This window comes from Syngnathus leptorhynchus, chromosome 15, assembly GCF_054491065.1.
Source record: "Syngnathus leptorhynchus isolate UIUO chromosome 15, UIUO_Slep, whole genome shotgun sequence".
NCBI lineage: Eukaryota > Metazoa > Chordata > Actinopteri > Syngnathiformes > Syngnathidae > Syngnathus > Syngnathus leptorhynchus.
Window position 1 is genome coordinate 8,761,627 of NC_141209.1, and position 14,841 is coordinate 8,776,467.

At 45.2% G+C, this 14,841-nt stretch overlaps 2 protein-coding genes across 6 annotated transcripts; one reads left to right on the plus strand and one right to left on the minus strand.

Moving 5' to 3' along the window:
* Nucleotides 1–119: 119 nt before the first annotated feature.
* On the minus strand, nucleotides 120–5,542 carry hadhab (hydroxyacyl-CoA dehydrogenase trifunctional multienzyme complex subunit alpha b). The gene is made up of 20 exons (XM_085931481.1): nucleotides 5,380–5,542; nucleotides 4,678–4,719; nucleotides 4,490–4,560; nucleotides 4,246–4,379; nucleotides 4,021–4,159; nucleotides 3,823–3,942; nucleotides 3,643–3,745; nucleotides 3,452–3,574; nucleotides 3,261–3,379; nucleotides 3,134–3,190; nucleotides 2,945–3,054; nucleotides 2,740–2,874; nucleotides 2,447–2,618; nucleotides 2,195–2,281; nucleotides 1,973–2,113; nucleotides 1,812–1,880; nucleotides 1,478–1,673; nucleotides 1,029–1,143; nucleotides 785–930; nucleotides 120–541 (listed from the first exon to the last, which is right to left on the minus strand). The coding sequence occupies exons 1-20, from the start codon at nucleotides 5,444–5,446 to the stop codon at nucleotides 396–398; spliced, it is 2,292 nt and encodes a 763-aa protein (XP_085787607.1). The 5' UTR covers nucleotides 5,447–5,542; the 3' UTR covers nucleotides 120–395.
* Nucleotides 5,543–9,807: 4,265 nt separating this feature from the next.
* mapre3a (microtubule-associated protein, RP/EB family, member 3a) lies at nucleotides 9,808–14,807 on the plus strand. Of its 5 annotated transcripts, XM_085931482.1 has the most exons (8): nucleotides 9,808–9,997; nucleotides 10,451–10,631; nucleotides 11,730–11,857; nucleotides 11,929–12,074; nucleotides 12,152–12,344; nucleotides 12,825–12,967; nucleotides 13,054–13,206; nucleotides 13,605–14,803. In XM_085931482.1, exons 3-8 carry the CDS (start codon nucleotides 11,737–11,739, stop codon nucleotides 13,671–13,673), a joined length of 825 nt encoding a protein of 274 aa, XP_085787608.1. In that variant the 5' UTR covers nucleotides 9,808–9,997; nucleotides 10,451–10,631; nucleotides 11,730–11,736; the 3' UTR covers nucleotides 13,674–14,803. The 5 variants fall into 5 exon arrangements, with proteins under 5 accessions (XP_085787608.1, XP_085787610.1, XP_085787609.1 ...); XM_085931484.1 differs by lacking the exon at nucleotides 9,808–9,997 and having other exon boundaries at nucleotides 10,350–10,636; nucleotides 11,729–11,857; nucleotides 13,605–14,807; XM_085931483.1 differs by lacking the exon at nucleotides 9,808–9,997 and having other exon boundaries at nucleotides 10,351–10,641; nucleotides 13,605–14,806.
* The last annotated feature ends 34 nt before the right edge of the window (nucleotides 14,808–14,841 follow it).

A 14,841-nucleotide genomic window follows, 5' to 3' on the forward strand; every position in this document is an offset into this window, starting at 1 on the left:
ATTACAATTAAATTAAAATAGATGAATAAAAATGAATAAATAATTTAAAAACCGATTCACCATTTTGTTACATTTCTGACATAAGTAATTTCATATACATACAAAACACATAAAAAGCCTTTGATTCAATAACAAAATTTATTTAAGGCCCTACATTTACATTATCAATCCCATAACATCTTTAAACATACAAAACAAACACTACCTGCCATCCTGGTACATTTCAGCGTGAATTAGTATATTCTTTTGGAATATTTTAATGCACCTATATCACCGACTACCTGTGTGTTGATCTGGTAAAAATGAAAAGTATCCAATTCTTGTCTTGAGGCACCTTGTTGATGTGGTCAACTGCATTCGTGTTAAGCGGCGACAGGCCAAAGGCGACGAGCGGTTCATTTGTGAAACTTCTTTGTGGAATCACTGGCGTGATCCAGGAGGAGCTGGCACGGCGTGAAGTGATCACCGTAGACCGCCTCGTACCTCCGCATCTTCTCCACCAGCTTGTCGGCACCCAAGGTGTCGACAAACCGGAACGGGCCTGGAAGTCCAGATGGAAACGTGAATTCTCATTATTTGCAGATACAAACATGTTTCCTTTCTGCATTTACAGATGGTGATTAACATGAACACTGCAGATTGTTTGGGTAAAACATATGCTGGTTGTGACCTTTCATGACCTATGGGTGGGCAGACATTCCAGAGGCCAAAATTTTGGTGTTTGTTTTGTTTTTAAATATGTCCACTTTATACATGGTGTGATAACAGAATAGGAAAGTCTGACCTCCAAGGCAGGGGGGGAAGCCCAAACCGAAAACGGCGCCGATGTCTCCCTCCAGCGGGCTGTTCAAGATGCCTTCTTGTAAACACAACACCGCCTCGTTGACAAAGCGAGAAACCAGTCGGTATTGGACGTCATAGTCGGACGAACTGGAAAAAAAAAGAAAAAAAACGATTTGGAATGAAGGGGAAGACGCTTTCAGAATGGAACCGCAGCTCAGTAATTTCATTGACGAGCGTGAACTAACACAGCAGGATTGGGAGCGATTTTGTATTTCTCCAGGATTTCCCCGATCTCCGGATTGACGTCTTTAGATTTCAAGCCTGGCTGGTACACGTAGCAGCCCTTTCCTGACTTGCGACCTAAAGAAACAAAACAAAATCTTTATTAATATAAAATTTTTGAACATCCGACAAAAGCATCGCTGTTCCACTTTATATACCACAACTAAATAAGCAGAACGTAAAACTGAAGAATTTATTAGTGTGATACGTGGGCTTTAAATTGAGTATGTTTTTTTGGGGAAAATTACTTTTCTCAACAAAATTCGTAATGCTACAAGATTAGTTATTTTCAACAAAAACTCAAAAACCACAAATGAAAAGTTGGTTATTAAAGTCAAATATGAGAAAATAAGTCATCCTTTGAGAATACAGTCAAGTTGAAAAAAGGTTTTCAAGTTAAGGAACGACTGACCTTTGAATCCCATGTCCACCAGCGTCTTTAGGACTTGCACGTCGCCACCACCGAAACGCGATCCGAAAGCCTTGCCCAGATCCTCAGCCACGTGGGCAGCCACGTCGATGCCGACCTCGTCGATGAGCGTGGCAGCGCCCACAGGGAAGCCGAAACTGGTGGTGAGCGCATCCAGCTTCTTGGGGTCCGCCCCTTCCTGCGGATGACCGACCGAACGGTGAGGCCAACATGCTCAACATTTTTGCGAGTCTATTGAAAAATCCTGACTGCTATTGGAGATTATCCTGAACTTGAAATCTCGACGTGCACTTGAGGTAAGCGCTATGCGACAAACCTGAAATACTCGCACGGCTTCGGCCAACATGGGCGCTAAACAACGGGTGGTGTAGAATCCTGGTCCGTCCTGTAGACACACAGTCGCTTCCATGTAATTGCTGCACACTTTTTCTTTTTTTTTTTTAAACTTCTCCTGAAATATGTCCAAGAAAGCCTCACCCCGACCACGATGATGACTTTGCCCTGCTTGAGCCCCACAGCTACCGCGGACGCCGTGGTGTCCTTGGAGGTTTTATCGGTGGTGATGATCTCTAGGAGCTGCATCTTGTCCACCGGGGAGAAGTAGTGCATGCCGATGACCTGACCATGACGAAGATGTTTTTTAGTTTTTCGCGACTCTTGCTCACAAAACAAAAAAAAAAAAAAAGATTTCTTCCAAACCTTGTCAGGCCTCTTGCTGGCGGCGGCAATGTCCTTGATGGGCAGAGCCGATGTGTTGGTGGCAAAGATGCAGTGAGGAGGAACCACCTGTGTGGGTGAGTTTAAATGCAACTCATTTGCAAGGCAAAACAGCAGCACTCACCGAATCATGCAAACATACACCAAAGCTTTTTTTTTTTCCAATGAAGGGTTTTGCAGCATCGAATGTGAATTTCATCAAAAGCCTGCATTCCGTTTATGAGTTGTACTCACGGCTTCCACTTCCTTGAGGACAGCATGTTTGACTTTGAGGTCTTCAAACACGGCCTCGATCACCATGTCGGCATTCTTGAAACTGCTGTAGTCCAACGTGCCAGACAGGTTGGACAAAATGGAGTCCCTCTCAAAGGACGTGATGCTCCTCTTTTTGGTCTTGTCATTCAGCCTAACAATGAAAAAACATTTGGCATGACAAATTTTATTAAAAAAATTTTGACAACCCCGAGTTTGGGTTGTATGGCCTCAAATAAACGGCCGCTCCGAAGAGTCTTGCAAAAATAACGCACCCCTTGTACACCTGCTGCTCGCCGCGGGCCAGCCCGGCCTCTGTGGTGTCCTTGAGGATGGTGTGCACGCCTTTGTCCACCGTCACCTGGGCGATGCCTGCTCCCATCAGGCCAGCGCCCAAAATTCCCAGCGTTCTAGTGGAAGAGATACCATTCGGTTCGAACTTGAACGGAGGACTACAAAGATGGCCGCAGAGTGACTCACTTGACTTCCTTTGCGGGGCTCCCAAAGCGGTTTTTCTTGCACGCCACCTGACCGTGATAGAGTCCAATGAGGGCCGCAGACTCTGTAGTTTTGGCCAGGTGCCCAAAGTTCTGGCGACACACAGAGAGAGCGAGTCGGTTGTTACCTGCACCAAGAACACACTCCTCGCACACGAGTGGCTAATTGTACCTGAGACTCTGCCAGGTATCCGGCATCGGGACCTTGCTCCACGCCGGTTTTTACACACTGGAAGCAACAAACCAAAGAATTCAACTGCAAGTCATGTTAAATGTTCATGAACAGGACAAGAACTTACTTCAATGATCTTGAGGGGGGCAGGATAAAGCCCCTTGCTTTGTTTCATGACTTTGCCGTGGACCGTTTTGTATATCTGCTTGCGCACTATCTCAAAGCCCATCACGTAGTCTTGAATTTCTGTCGAGGGAGAGGCAGTCAGAAGTGTTCAAGTGGCGTCGCGTAGTGTGCGGAAGGAAGGCCGTGACCTACTCTGCATCGTGCCCTTCTCCTTGCGCAAAGGAATCTTCTTGCTCACGATGCCCTTGGCACATTCCACGGCAACCTCTTCCAGGTAGTCAATGGTCCTCTCCTCAGGGCTCTTTAGACCGGGTCCTGTTCAGGAGGACTATTAGGCGATGTTTGACGAATAAGACACGAGGTGAAGGAAGTCCTTGTCTTACCGAGGGTGTCTACGAGCTGGTCGACAAGGCCCATCTTTTTGGCTTTATCTGCTCGAATGTTTCGTCCCGTCAGCATCATGTCAAAGGCGCTGGGCAGACCCAGCTGGAGGCAGCAAAAGCAATTGTTGGGATTCATCCGTAAAAAATATAAATAAATAAATAAAAAATCACAGGACAAACCATTTTGGGCAGTCTCTGCGTGCCTCCGGCTCCCGGCAAAAGGCCCAACATGACTTCTGGCGTACCCAGCACCGTTTTCTTGCTTTTAGTCGCGACCCGGTACTGGCAGGCGACGGCAAACTAGGTTGACAAGGAGATCATTGAGAGGTGAAAGAAAAGGGGAAAAACTACAGTGTGGCAGCAAGACACTCAGCTGACCTCCAAGCCGCCTCCCAAGCAGGAGCCATTGATGGCGGCCACGATGGGCTTTGGGGACTTTTCGATCCTCTCAAACATTTTCTGGCCTTCCTGCGAGAGTGTCGTGACCTCCTCGGCGTTGCTGCAGTTCTGGATCATACTACGGCCCAAACGTGGTCATTGATGACATTCCCCCAAAATAACAAACATTGTTATGAATGTTGGATTTTGAAGGTTCCATCTTACTTGATATCCGCTCCCGCAATGAAGCATCCCGGCTTGGAGGAGATGAGGACAGCGCTCTGCACGGCATTGTCGGCCCACACCTCGTTCATCACCTCCGTCAGCTCTTTTTGCATTTGGACCGACAGTGTGTTGACCTGAATGAAAGAAGAATTATTGGCAGATGCACACTTCTGTGCTTAGACTTTTCCCATATACAAAAATATGGCCTATTAAAGCCCCCCCTCAAAACATAATTGTGTTTTACCTTGGAATTGGGGTCATTGATTCGAACCACAGCGACGTCGTCTTTGACCTCATAGCTGACGTGTGTTCGGGCTTAAAACAGGAGGAGACAACGTACTGTTAGACAACTAAACTGTCATTCTTTACGATTTACAATAGTGAAAATCTGCAAAGTTTTTGATTAGGAAGGTATTATCATTTAAGTGATACCTAGCATTGGGGTGGCCACAGAGAAGGTTCGAAAGGAGGATCCTGTGTAGTAAAACAAAAAACGAGCAAAAATTATATAGTTCAGAAAAGTAACACATAAAGAATGCTGATACACTACGACAGTAACAATGGATTTTTGAAAACGTGCACTGCTGCATGTTAAATGTAAATATTTATTTACTTTCTTATTCGTTTTGTCATATGGCCGTCAGAGGATTTGAATGACCGACCTCAATACGCTCCCACTGCAACCCTGTGTCATGGGTGACCCTTCACCCACATTCGAGATGCCAGACTTCTAATCGGAGCCAATTCAATAGCAATTTGAGACTAACATTACACGAAAGCAACAACAAAAATAATTCAAACTGACACCTCATTAATACTATCTGCAGCAGAATTGTCCAATTTCAACAGTCTTTTCCTGGCAGTACTGATATTCGCATTAAACCTAAGTTCCTTTACGAGTCACATTTGGAAAGAATGTCAATGTTAAAAGTGGGGGAAAGGTTACTGTGATATGGTAAACTAAGGACTCGCAAACTTGTGTTATTTCATACATTAGCCTTTGCACGCCTTTCATTTGAACCAGTTAGCACTTTTAGTCCAACTGAGTAAGACAGCCAGCCTTACATACGCTAACTTAGACAAAAGATATGTTAACATTTTTTTGACAACATCAAACATTCCGGTGTGTTTTACCTGGTGCGGCGGCGTATCTCCTTAGCGTCAATTTGGAGAGAACACCCAGGGAACGAATACAAGCCATGTTGCGGCAGGAGCGGGCGGAGGTCAGTCGGCAACGTCTAGCAAGCTAGCAAAGTTAGCTCTACCTCTTCTTCTTCGTCGTTTTGAGTTGAATGAGAGGCTGCGTTCAGGCTCATTAGCGCCGTTTACCGAGTTGGATTTAATAGGTAGAAAGAATTAGACTAAAGTATCCATCTGTTATTCAATTATTAAACATTGTTTAATTTTAAACCCTTTATTTTAATCATAGGTCCTATTTCTATCTAATTGATTTCAATAAATCTATAAATCAGTGTGTTCACTGTGACATCTCTCCTTGCATGCTTGAATGTGTGAGTGATCGGGCTCTGGCAGTGACGTGGGGTGAGGTTCATGACTGGGGAGGCACTGACGTCACCCCCCAACAGCGGGTGTGGATGCTGATCTGGATCACCGCAGGAATCTTTCACAGGGGCACACACTTCAAAGGGTCCAGTCCACCTGGGCTCTGTCCACATCCTCTTCAGGACTTGTCACCAGACAGTTGGGGTGATCTGGATCTCAGTCTTTGCTTCCGGATGCGCAGTAGTATGCTCAGGAAATCTAGAACCATAAAACTGGACAATTATGTATGTGTACTTGCCACCATCTGGAACAGCAACTGGATGGGTTGAAATTGGTCTGGGAAAACAGCACCCTTTCTGCAACTTTTGCACTAGTCTTTAAAAAAATGTTAAACCTTATCATCCCTAAATTGTGACCACATTTTCTGTTCATTCCAGATTGTTTCCTCTCATTTAACTCCTTCCTTTTGAGAGGCTTCTTCTGCTCCTCTCATCACTGTATGTTGAATTCTTACATGTCCTGTTAAGACTCCAAAAACAAGTACATTTGAAAAAACATTGAATATCACAAGAGACAAAATTATTCTACTCACCCACTCCCCCCCCCCTTTGACACATTCGCCCAATGTGACAATAGTGTCATTGGGAGCAAAAGGGACCAGCAAAGTGTCCCGACACATTAGCATACTCATCGCAGCTGGAACTAGGTGATTCTATCTTGTCCAATCACAAGAAACGGGCCTTCTCCATTGAACAATTTTGTCGTGATCAAATCATAGTTATTCCAATTTGTACTATACTTACAGGTGAGAGGAATTTCACCTTCACATTAAACTACCCTGGCCATTCATATGCGCGCACACACGTACAAATTCACAGACACACAGGCGTCCATTCACCCACCTTCACAGCTCAGCCCCATCATCCTTTCTTAGTCTCACCTGCTATCACGCCTTCAATATTGATACGTCACAGGTTGGCCACCCCTGGGACAATCGATGCCGCCGGCCCCCACCTGCGCCATCACAGCACATGGCCCCACGCAGAGGCCAGGCCCCGGGACCTCCATCAGTCTTCCCCACAATGAAATTCCAATAATCTTTCGCCCCACTCACATTCCAACATCAGGGGAGACAATACAAGACAGAATGACACAAGTGAGACACCACAGGAGCAGGCCCCCAGAGACTCCCCGACAATCAAATTACAATAATCAGTCAGCAACACTTAAGGCAACATCTCACACAAACAATACATTTCAGTACAACTCAATTTGCATAGGTCCCACCCATTCAGAACCATTCAGCATAACAATTCTCACAGACATACTATTGAACTGAACACTTCACAGACAATCTGGGGTGGAGGAGACAAGGACACACACACACACACACACACACACACACACACACACACACACACACACAAAAGAAAACAATTACCAAAATGCCGGGAGTAATGCAGCGGCGAAACGTTCACTAAACCTGTGTGTGTGTGTGTGTGTTTGCACAGTTCTGTGTGCTGTATTCATGTTCTGATTGAGCAGTTATGTTTATATAAAATAACACATATGAACAGAAAACGTATATGAGATTGTCTAACCTAACAGAATATGTACACATTGCTGTTGGTCTCTCTTCAGTAACTTATTCATTATTTGATTTTAACTATTTTCATTAAAATCCCATATCAGCAGTCTTCACACATAAAAAAACACTCAATAAAGCACATGGAATCAAAAACTTGTTTTTGAGCGTTCTTTATAAATATATAAAGTCCATGCGCTGATCCTTCTGGACAAAAGCATCAAATACTTGTTTGTAAAAGTTGTCCTTGTCTTCCTTTAGTTTTAAAAGTCTCTCAGTCTCAATGAAGATCACTGCCAGGGAAGAAGGTTGTCCTTGCTCAGTCCTGTTCCGACTGTATGTTTTCAGCCTCTTAAGCGCTGAAACTGAGCGCTCCACGGACGACATCGTAGCTGGCACAGTGATCACGAGCTGGAGTAACTTTGTCGCCTCAGGAACTACTTGAATGAGCTTCTTCTGGACCAAAAAGTTGAGAAGTTGTCCAGGAGATTTACATTCGTCTCTCACCGTTTCTGAGCCGTACAGTCCAACGAGATCCGCCTTTAGGTTCACAAAGTCAAAGAATTTGGCGTATTTTTTCAGGCTCTGCAGTTTCGTGTCATCAAAATTCTGGCACATTTCTGGAAATTTTGTACAGTCCATCAAACCAAGGAAAGCCAGCTCACCAAAATGGTCAAATCTAGCCTTCATTTGACAGCTGATGTTGTCCAGAATGTTACAGAACAATCTTTTTCGTTCATTTGTGACTGATTGCTCGCTTTTACACTCTATCAGGCCAAGTGCGTTGCATTTCCTCTCAAATTGGACATAGAAACTGTCAAACTCCAGTTTCATGCACTCGAGAGCTTCATCGGTGTCGCGGATGCGTGCAAGACAGTATTCAATGTCCATTACTTTGTTCTGCAGCACTCTGTAAAGTGCATTGGTTTCATTGAAAAGGTCCTCGAATGTCATGAGAAGAAAGCATGTGGATGATTTTGACAGCCACCGATCGTATCCTGCTGCCAGCATCAGCGTATCATTATCCCAGCTGTCAGGGTTTTCTTGAATGGCATTAAATAATGCGCGCAGATCATTTTGATGCATGCTTATCGTCTGCACCAGCCTGGAGTTTGAGTTCCATCTTGTAGGCTCGGCTCTGGGTAAGCGGCGCTTAACAACTTCATCCAGCAATTGAGTGCGCTTTGTAGACTTGCTGAAAAATGATGCTAGTCCCTCAGCTGTTTTAAAAAATGCGCGACACTCGGGTATGCACTTTGCTGAATGCACTAGCACCGAGGTCAGCTTGTGTGCGTAACAGTGGGTAAACATGGCTTCGGGAACTTTTTTTTTTATTTTAGCTTGCACATCATTAAGCTCTGAGCCCATTACAGCTGCTCCATCATAGGTCTGAGCTACAAGCTTTTCAACACAGCCATACCTCTCCAGCACTCCCAGGACATACTCGGCAATACCAGGAGCGCGTCTGTCCTCACTTACGTCATCAAAGCCCAAAAACGCCTCCTTCACCTCACAGCCTGCTTCAGTTTGAGCCACATAGCGTAATATGACCGAGACCTGAGCTTGGTTTGTCACATCGGTGGTCTTGTCTACCTCTATGGCAACAAATGGAGTTGCACTGACCTCCTTTTTAATGTCATTTCTAATGACATCCCCAATTGCTTCAATTAAATCATTTTGTATACTGTTCGACAAGCCAGAAAATACAGTGGATTTCTCATCTTTCTCGGCAAAGGCATGTAAGAGCTCATCGAAGTTGCCACGACTTCCACGAAATGCTAGCTGCTGTTTGGCGAGGAAGCAAGTGGCATTGATGAGATCTTTTAAAATTTCTCGGTTCTCTTTCACCTTTGCATTGTGAATGCTGATGTTCAGTCTTCGTTGCTCGTCCAAAGCTAAATCAATCCTGGACATCCCAAATGTTTTGAGCTCGATCTGGCTTTGGATGTGAGTGGCGGACCGCTCATGTCTGAATAGGCTCCTCGGCAAATTTTTTAAATCGGAATATCCATTGGTAGTCCAAACGCTGTCAGAGCTCGAGAAAAGCAGGCAGGGAAAGCAGAAAAGACGTTTTCTTGTTGAACATCCACACAGCCAATCTTTTCGTTCGTACCACTCTGTTTGAAAAGACCTGCTCCGAAGTCCCATTGTCCAAATCAAACCTTTTAACTCCGGAGTTGGTCTTCCTTTATTGACGGCCTTCTGCTTCGACCAAAAATCCATAGTTGAGAGTCGTTTGAGTTCAGATATGTAATCCTCCATTGTAAAACGAAATGTAAAAACGAAAAAACAAAAACTAATGTAGAACGAAACATTTGGATGACTGCTCCTCAGTTGTTCACTGTAAATTTGAACTGGAGATCACTTATTCTACAGGGGGCATGAAGCATCCCGGGATCACTAGCGCCCCCTGCCATAAGGCTGAGAAAATTATATTTCGTTGCCTCCGTTGGGTCTCATTTCAAAGCCGTTTTGCTCACGACGTTCCAGACAGATGGCAAAAATTACTAGGTTTAACTACGGAAATTAGTTAATATAGCCACAGTGTTTGAACACTTAAAGACAGACAGAAGACCAATCTAACTGCATAACCTGTCAGCGCAGGCAGCCGTGATTACGCAATTCTCAGAGGAGGCAAGGCAGGAAGTTCCTTGCTGGGCTCTGGTATGTGCACGTTGTGTGTGGTTGAATTATGATGAGTAGAATCCAATATTAATAACATTTAACCATCCATATGCAGTTAAACTTTCATTTCATATAATTCAGTAGACTGAAATTATATTTTATTTGACTTCATTTTATTTCAAGAAACTTCAGCACTCTCGCTCGTATTTTTAAATCGTATTTAATTTGACTTCATTTTATTTCAAGCAACTTCTGCACTATCGCTCGTAATACTGTAACGTTATTGTCCTGGAACTTTTCTGACACAGCTCATACACTGGACATGATTGAATCACTTATCAGATGATTGTCATGGAATATAATGAACGTATTTGTCCTCGGAGGTGGAACGAGGGGCAGATGAGGGGGGAAAAACAACCGCAAGTCCCATCATGTGTCGACGGCATAAAGCGGCCAAAGTTCTATTTTTAATCGGCAACCCCTTGTAAGCAGCGTGGAGCCGCAGCGCATGCGCAGTCACAGGAGGAGCGAGCAGACAGTAGCCGAGCCGAAACCAGCGGCTAGAAGAGCAGAGGGCGGCCGGAAAGCAACCAGGGCACCCAGGCAGGAAGGCACAGCGCACCGCGGAGGCTTTCACGGTACCACGACGACAACGGACAGAAACCGGAACGCAGTAAGTAAGGGTCAGTAATTGCAGCCACCCTGCTCGCATCTTTTCTTCCTGATTTGGAATGATGTTTAGCGTGAAGCGATCGCCAGTGCTGAGGTATGTGCAGAGGGAGGGAGGCCTTGTCGAAAGCGGCAGTCAAGCCCTTTTTGTCGAGGCTGCGAGACAAAAACATTCCCCCCCGAATAGGAATGACAAGCAGACCTCCGCCCTTTTTTTGTTGTCTAGCCGGCCTTGGGCGTTTCACACCCCGGATGTTGGTGCAGTCATCCCCCGGTTAACGAGGCCCTGCCGGCGGCTGCTCGACGGAGGACAGACGCCCTCCCTCAGCACCATCATCGATATCTAGAATTTAAAAAAATCTCACTCACTTCATTGCGTATTTTCAGCCAGAAGGAAAATAAATTGAAGAACTTACTTTCCGTAAATGGCGGTTTACTGTGATATGCAACGAAGTGTTGCCGTTGGTTTATTACTATGAAACCCATGATCGCAGCTTGCACCAATAACTATAGTGTATACAGTGATTCTTATGTAGACGTATTTATGTGTATATATTGGGTAAGTTAAGAATATTCAAACATCTTTTGAAGAGATGGGCGATTATTGACACCAGTGATTTGTATTGACTAATTTTTAGGTATTGGGTGCTCTTGAAGGCTGCTGACACCAATCCTTTGAGAGATTGGTGGATTAGTCATTTTCAGTCAGTCAGTTTTTGTCTGTAAATAATTTGACGGTCATTATTTTCTTGTCCATTTAAAAACGCATTTTGCCACTTGCTGCCGGCTGAATATGACATCACTTGTCCCGAGGGCTCAGGTAAAGTGAGCATCGAGAAGGCTGATGCTGCCAGATGTTTGATCTCACACGCACGCACGCACACGCTTAAGTGTTTGTGTAAGACTCCGAAGGGATTATGCTCTCAAATGCACCCCCGCCGCACACGTGCGGATTAGCGACAGAGCCAACGACTCCTCACCCGTTAAGACGCTCAAGAATCACCACGGCGTTTCCACGAGAACAGGATCTCGTGCTTGACGAGGTGTTTCATGTGGCACGCTAATGGAAGGACTTCTCAGCGACGTGCGTGTTTGTTTTCAGGTCGGGGATGGCAGTGAATGTGTACGCCACGTCTGTCTCCATTGACAACCTGAGCCGCCATGACATGCTGGCGTGGGTCAACGATTCCTTGCAGCTCTCCTACACCAAAATCGAACAGCTCTGCTCAGGTAAGACGGGACTGGCAGAGGTACTCGCAGCAGAGGCGGCAAACGGTTCCTTTTTTTTTTTTTTTTTGCAGGGGCGGCGTACTGCCAGTTCATGGACATGTTGTTCCCGGGCTGTATCCTTCTCAAGAAGGTCAAGTTTCAAGCCAAACTGGAGCACGAATTTATACACAACTTCAAAGTTCTTCAAGCGGCCTTCAAACGGATGAGCGTCGACAAGGTTCGACTCGCTTTGTCGACACGCTTCACTTTACCTTCTGCTTTTTGTTTTGAGCTCATCTTTTTGTGCTCCTGTAGATCATTTCGGTAGAAAAGCTGGTCAAGGGCAAATTTCAGGACAACTTTGAGTTTGTGCAGTGGTTCAAGAAGTTCTTCGACGCCAACTATGACTGCAAGGAATACGACCCGATGCTGGCCAGACAGGGGCAGGATATGGCCCCCGCCCTCAACCCAGGTGATCACTTTAGCCACAAAGCAAAGAGAACTCCAGGTAACCAGAACCACTTTTTGGGTCCATTGCTGCACGGTCTTTGGTGAGCTTTGCAAGCCGTGAATGGCCGTCAAATTCTTATTATTTTTTGCTAATCCCACTTTGCGCTGACCGGTACCGCTTCCTTTGGGCGGTCAACCGATCGTTGCAAAGAATGCCAACCAGCTGAATGAACTTCATCTGATCCAAGATTGAAGACGGGAGTCAAATGTTAGAGCGCCACTTTAAGCACTAACAGCACTTGAAACTTGCCTGATTGAGTGCTTCTTTCTGGCAAATTGCCTCGTTTGACTTTTTTGGTTTGCGACTTGAGCTGCTTTCTTTTTGAAATGTTATTTGTCATTGCTGGTCTTCGAGTCTTGTCTGCGCTCCCAAATCCATCCAAACACGAAGGTGGCGTCGTATGTCCATAAAGTGTTTTACAACACAAGTTCAGATCAAATGCCAACCGGGCCTCGATCGTGTTCTGACTGCCACCAGGACCGCAGAGGACGTCTCCGACGGTGCCCAAAAACATGCCGACGCCGCAGAGGGTCCAACACACCACCCCGGCCTTGAGGAAGAACCCTGCCCTGTCTCGAAACGGTGGCAGCGACGCGGAAATCACGGAGCTCAATCAGCAGGTCCAACCACGAGCCAGAGAGCACAGTACTTTGGCATTTCCGTCTGGTCGCTACCATTTTTATTTTGGTCTTCCCTTTTGGTGCAGCTGATGGAGTTGAAGTTGACTGTGGACGGCCTTGAGAAGGAGAGAGACTTTTATTTCAGTAAACTACGAGACATCGAACTCATCTGCCAGGAGCACGAAAGCGAGAGCAACCCGGTGCTCAGCAGGATAATCGACATCCTTTACGCCACAGAGGTACGCCACGCTAACATGAAAAATGCTCAAATGGCCATTGTTTGGAAATGTGAACGTCTTGAGCAGCTTGTGACATCATCACAGACACACAGCATGAAGTTACATCAACTACTCAAAGTCAAAAGTCAACTTTATTGTCAATCACTTCAAATGCCAAGACACACAAAGAGATCGAAATTGCGTTACCCACTATCCCACGGTGAAAAGACATATAACAAAACTCAATGGCAAGCAATATTTTAAAGCTTGTAAAATTGTTAAGAGGCTGATATTTGGCAGTACCTTAGTTTGCCATCAAAACCAATCCATGTTTAGAACAGAACGCTCTAAAGCGGCGGTGGGGGGGGGGGTCATTGAACAAGTTATAATTTGATCGTTGTGCTCATTGTGTGTTCCAGGAGGGCTTTGCGCCTCCGGAAGATGAAGAACTTGACGAACAAGCCCACCTGGACCAGGATGAATACTGAACACCGTCCTGCTGCCCCGCTCCGCCCCCCCCTTTCCTTTATCTGATTGATTTTTAACTCTTTGTGCACGCGCTTCCCTACTAAACCCGGTTGCCACCTCACCCCGTCTTTGTCACACGTTATTTTTTTTTCTTCGCCGTCATGCAGCTATGCTGTTGGCCGACGGCGCCGTGCGACTTTGTCGCCGTTCGCTCAGACGAGGGCTCTGTAAATAATGACCGCATTTTGGGTTTTTGCTCGGTGGGGGACTTATTTATTTTGCCTCTGGTGTGCGGCCTCGCAGCACTTTTTCAACGATAACAAAACTCAAAAGTTAATTTTGGGTAGCAGTTTCTTATTTATTTAACTTATCATATTTTTTATCAATCTCCTGTAGCAGAAATCTACTGTAAGAGAAAACTTGAGGCCAAGATTTTTGGTTTCCGCTCGAGCTGGTTTGTAGTGTGTAGAAGGGGTGGTATTTGAAGGATGTGATCAAGACGCATTGATTGATTACTCCGATTGAGCAGCCACACATCTGAGCATGAGAATGTTATACATTGACTGTGAATGAGTGATATTTTGTAAAAACTGTTTTATGTGGAGATTCTGTCTGATGTCATGCTGGTAAATGCAACACAATTTTTTTTTTTTTTTTTGCAGCCAGTCATCAAAAGCACAGCCAATCAGAGGCGGCAAAAATGACGATCGAGGTGTCGACCACCCAGCACAAACGGTGACGGCAAAACAGTCGAGTCGGGGTCGTTTTTACAGTATTCGGACCGTCTACGTTTTGTCTCATTTGTTGGTCGTCCTCTTTTTTGGGGAGGGGGAAACATCGTCAGGCTTTTTGAGCATTTCCGTACAAATTTTAACACCTTATTAAAAAGTTACTTTTTTTCTGAGGGGGGGGGGGGGGGGGGCAGAATCTTGCCGAACAATGCGAAACAAGTCGTCTGGCTGCCTCCTGTTTGCTATTTTTTTCAGAATCGCTTCAAAAGTGACATTCATCCGCGCGCATAAACATGGACGGAACGCTCATTATTTTTGAGTTATCAATAAAACAATCCGTTGTGAAATTAAACTGTGTTTTTGTCACCATTCCTTTGAGGTGCTGTACTGCCATCTCGTGTTCAAATAAAGATGATAAAATGTTATGTACCAAATAAAAAAAAACTCAGACGCCAGT

What these genes read in the sequence shown, in the direction of transcription:
- mapre3a (XM_085931482.1), top strand. Translation starts at nt 11,737, where the DNA reads ATGGCAGTGAATGTGTACGCCACGTCTGTCTCCATTGACAACCTGAGC. An exon ending in AATCGAACAGCTCTGCTCAG is followed by an intron (nt 11,858 to 11,928) that starts GTAAGACGGGAC and finishes TTTTTTTTGCAG; the next exon opens with GGGCGGCGTACTGCCAGTTC. An exon ending in AACGGATGAGCGTCGACAAG is followed by an intron (nt 12,075 to 12,151) that starts GTTCGACTCGCT and finishes GTGCTCCTGTAG; the next exon opens with ATCATTTCGGTAGAAAAGCT.
- hadhab (XM_085931481.1), bottom strand. Translation starts at nt 5,446, where the DNA reads ATGGCTTGTATTCGTTCCCTGGGTGTTCTCTCCAAATTGACGCTAAGG. An exon ending in ATTGCGGGAGCGGATATCAA is followed by an intron (nt 4,160 to 4,245) that starts GTAAGATGGAAC and finishes TTTGGGCCGTAG; the next exon opens with TATGATCCAGAACTGCAGCA. An exon ending in GATACCTGGCAGAGTCTCAG is followed by an intron (nt 3,055 to 3,133) that starts GTACAATTAGCC and finishes GTGTGTCGCCAG; the next exon opens with AACTTTGGGCACCTGGCCAA.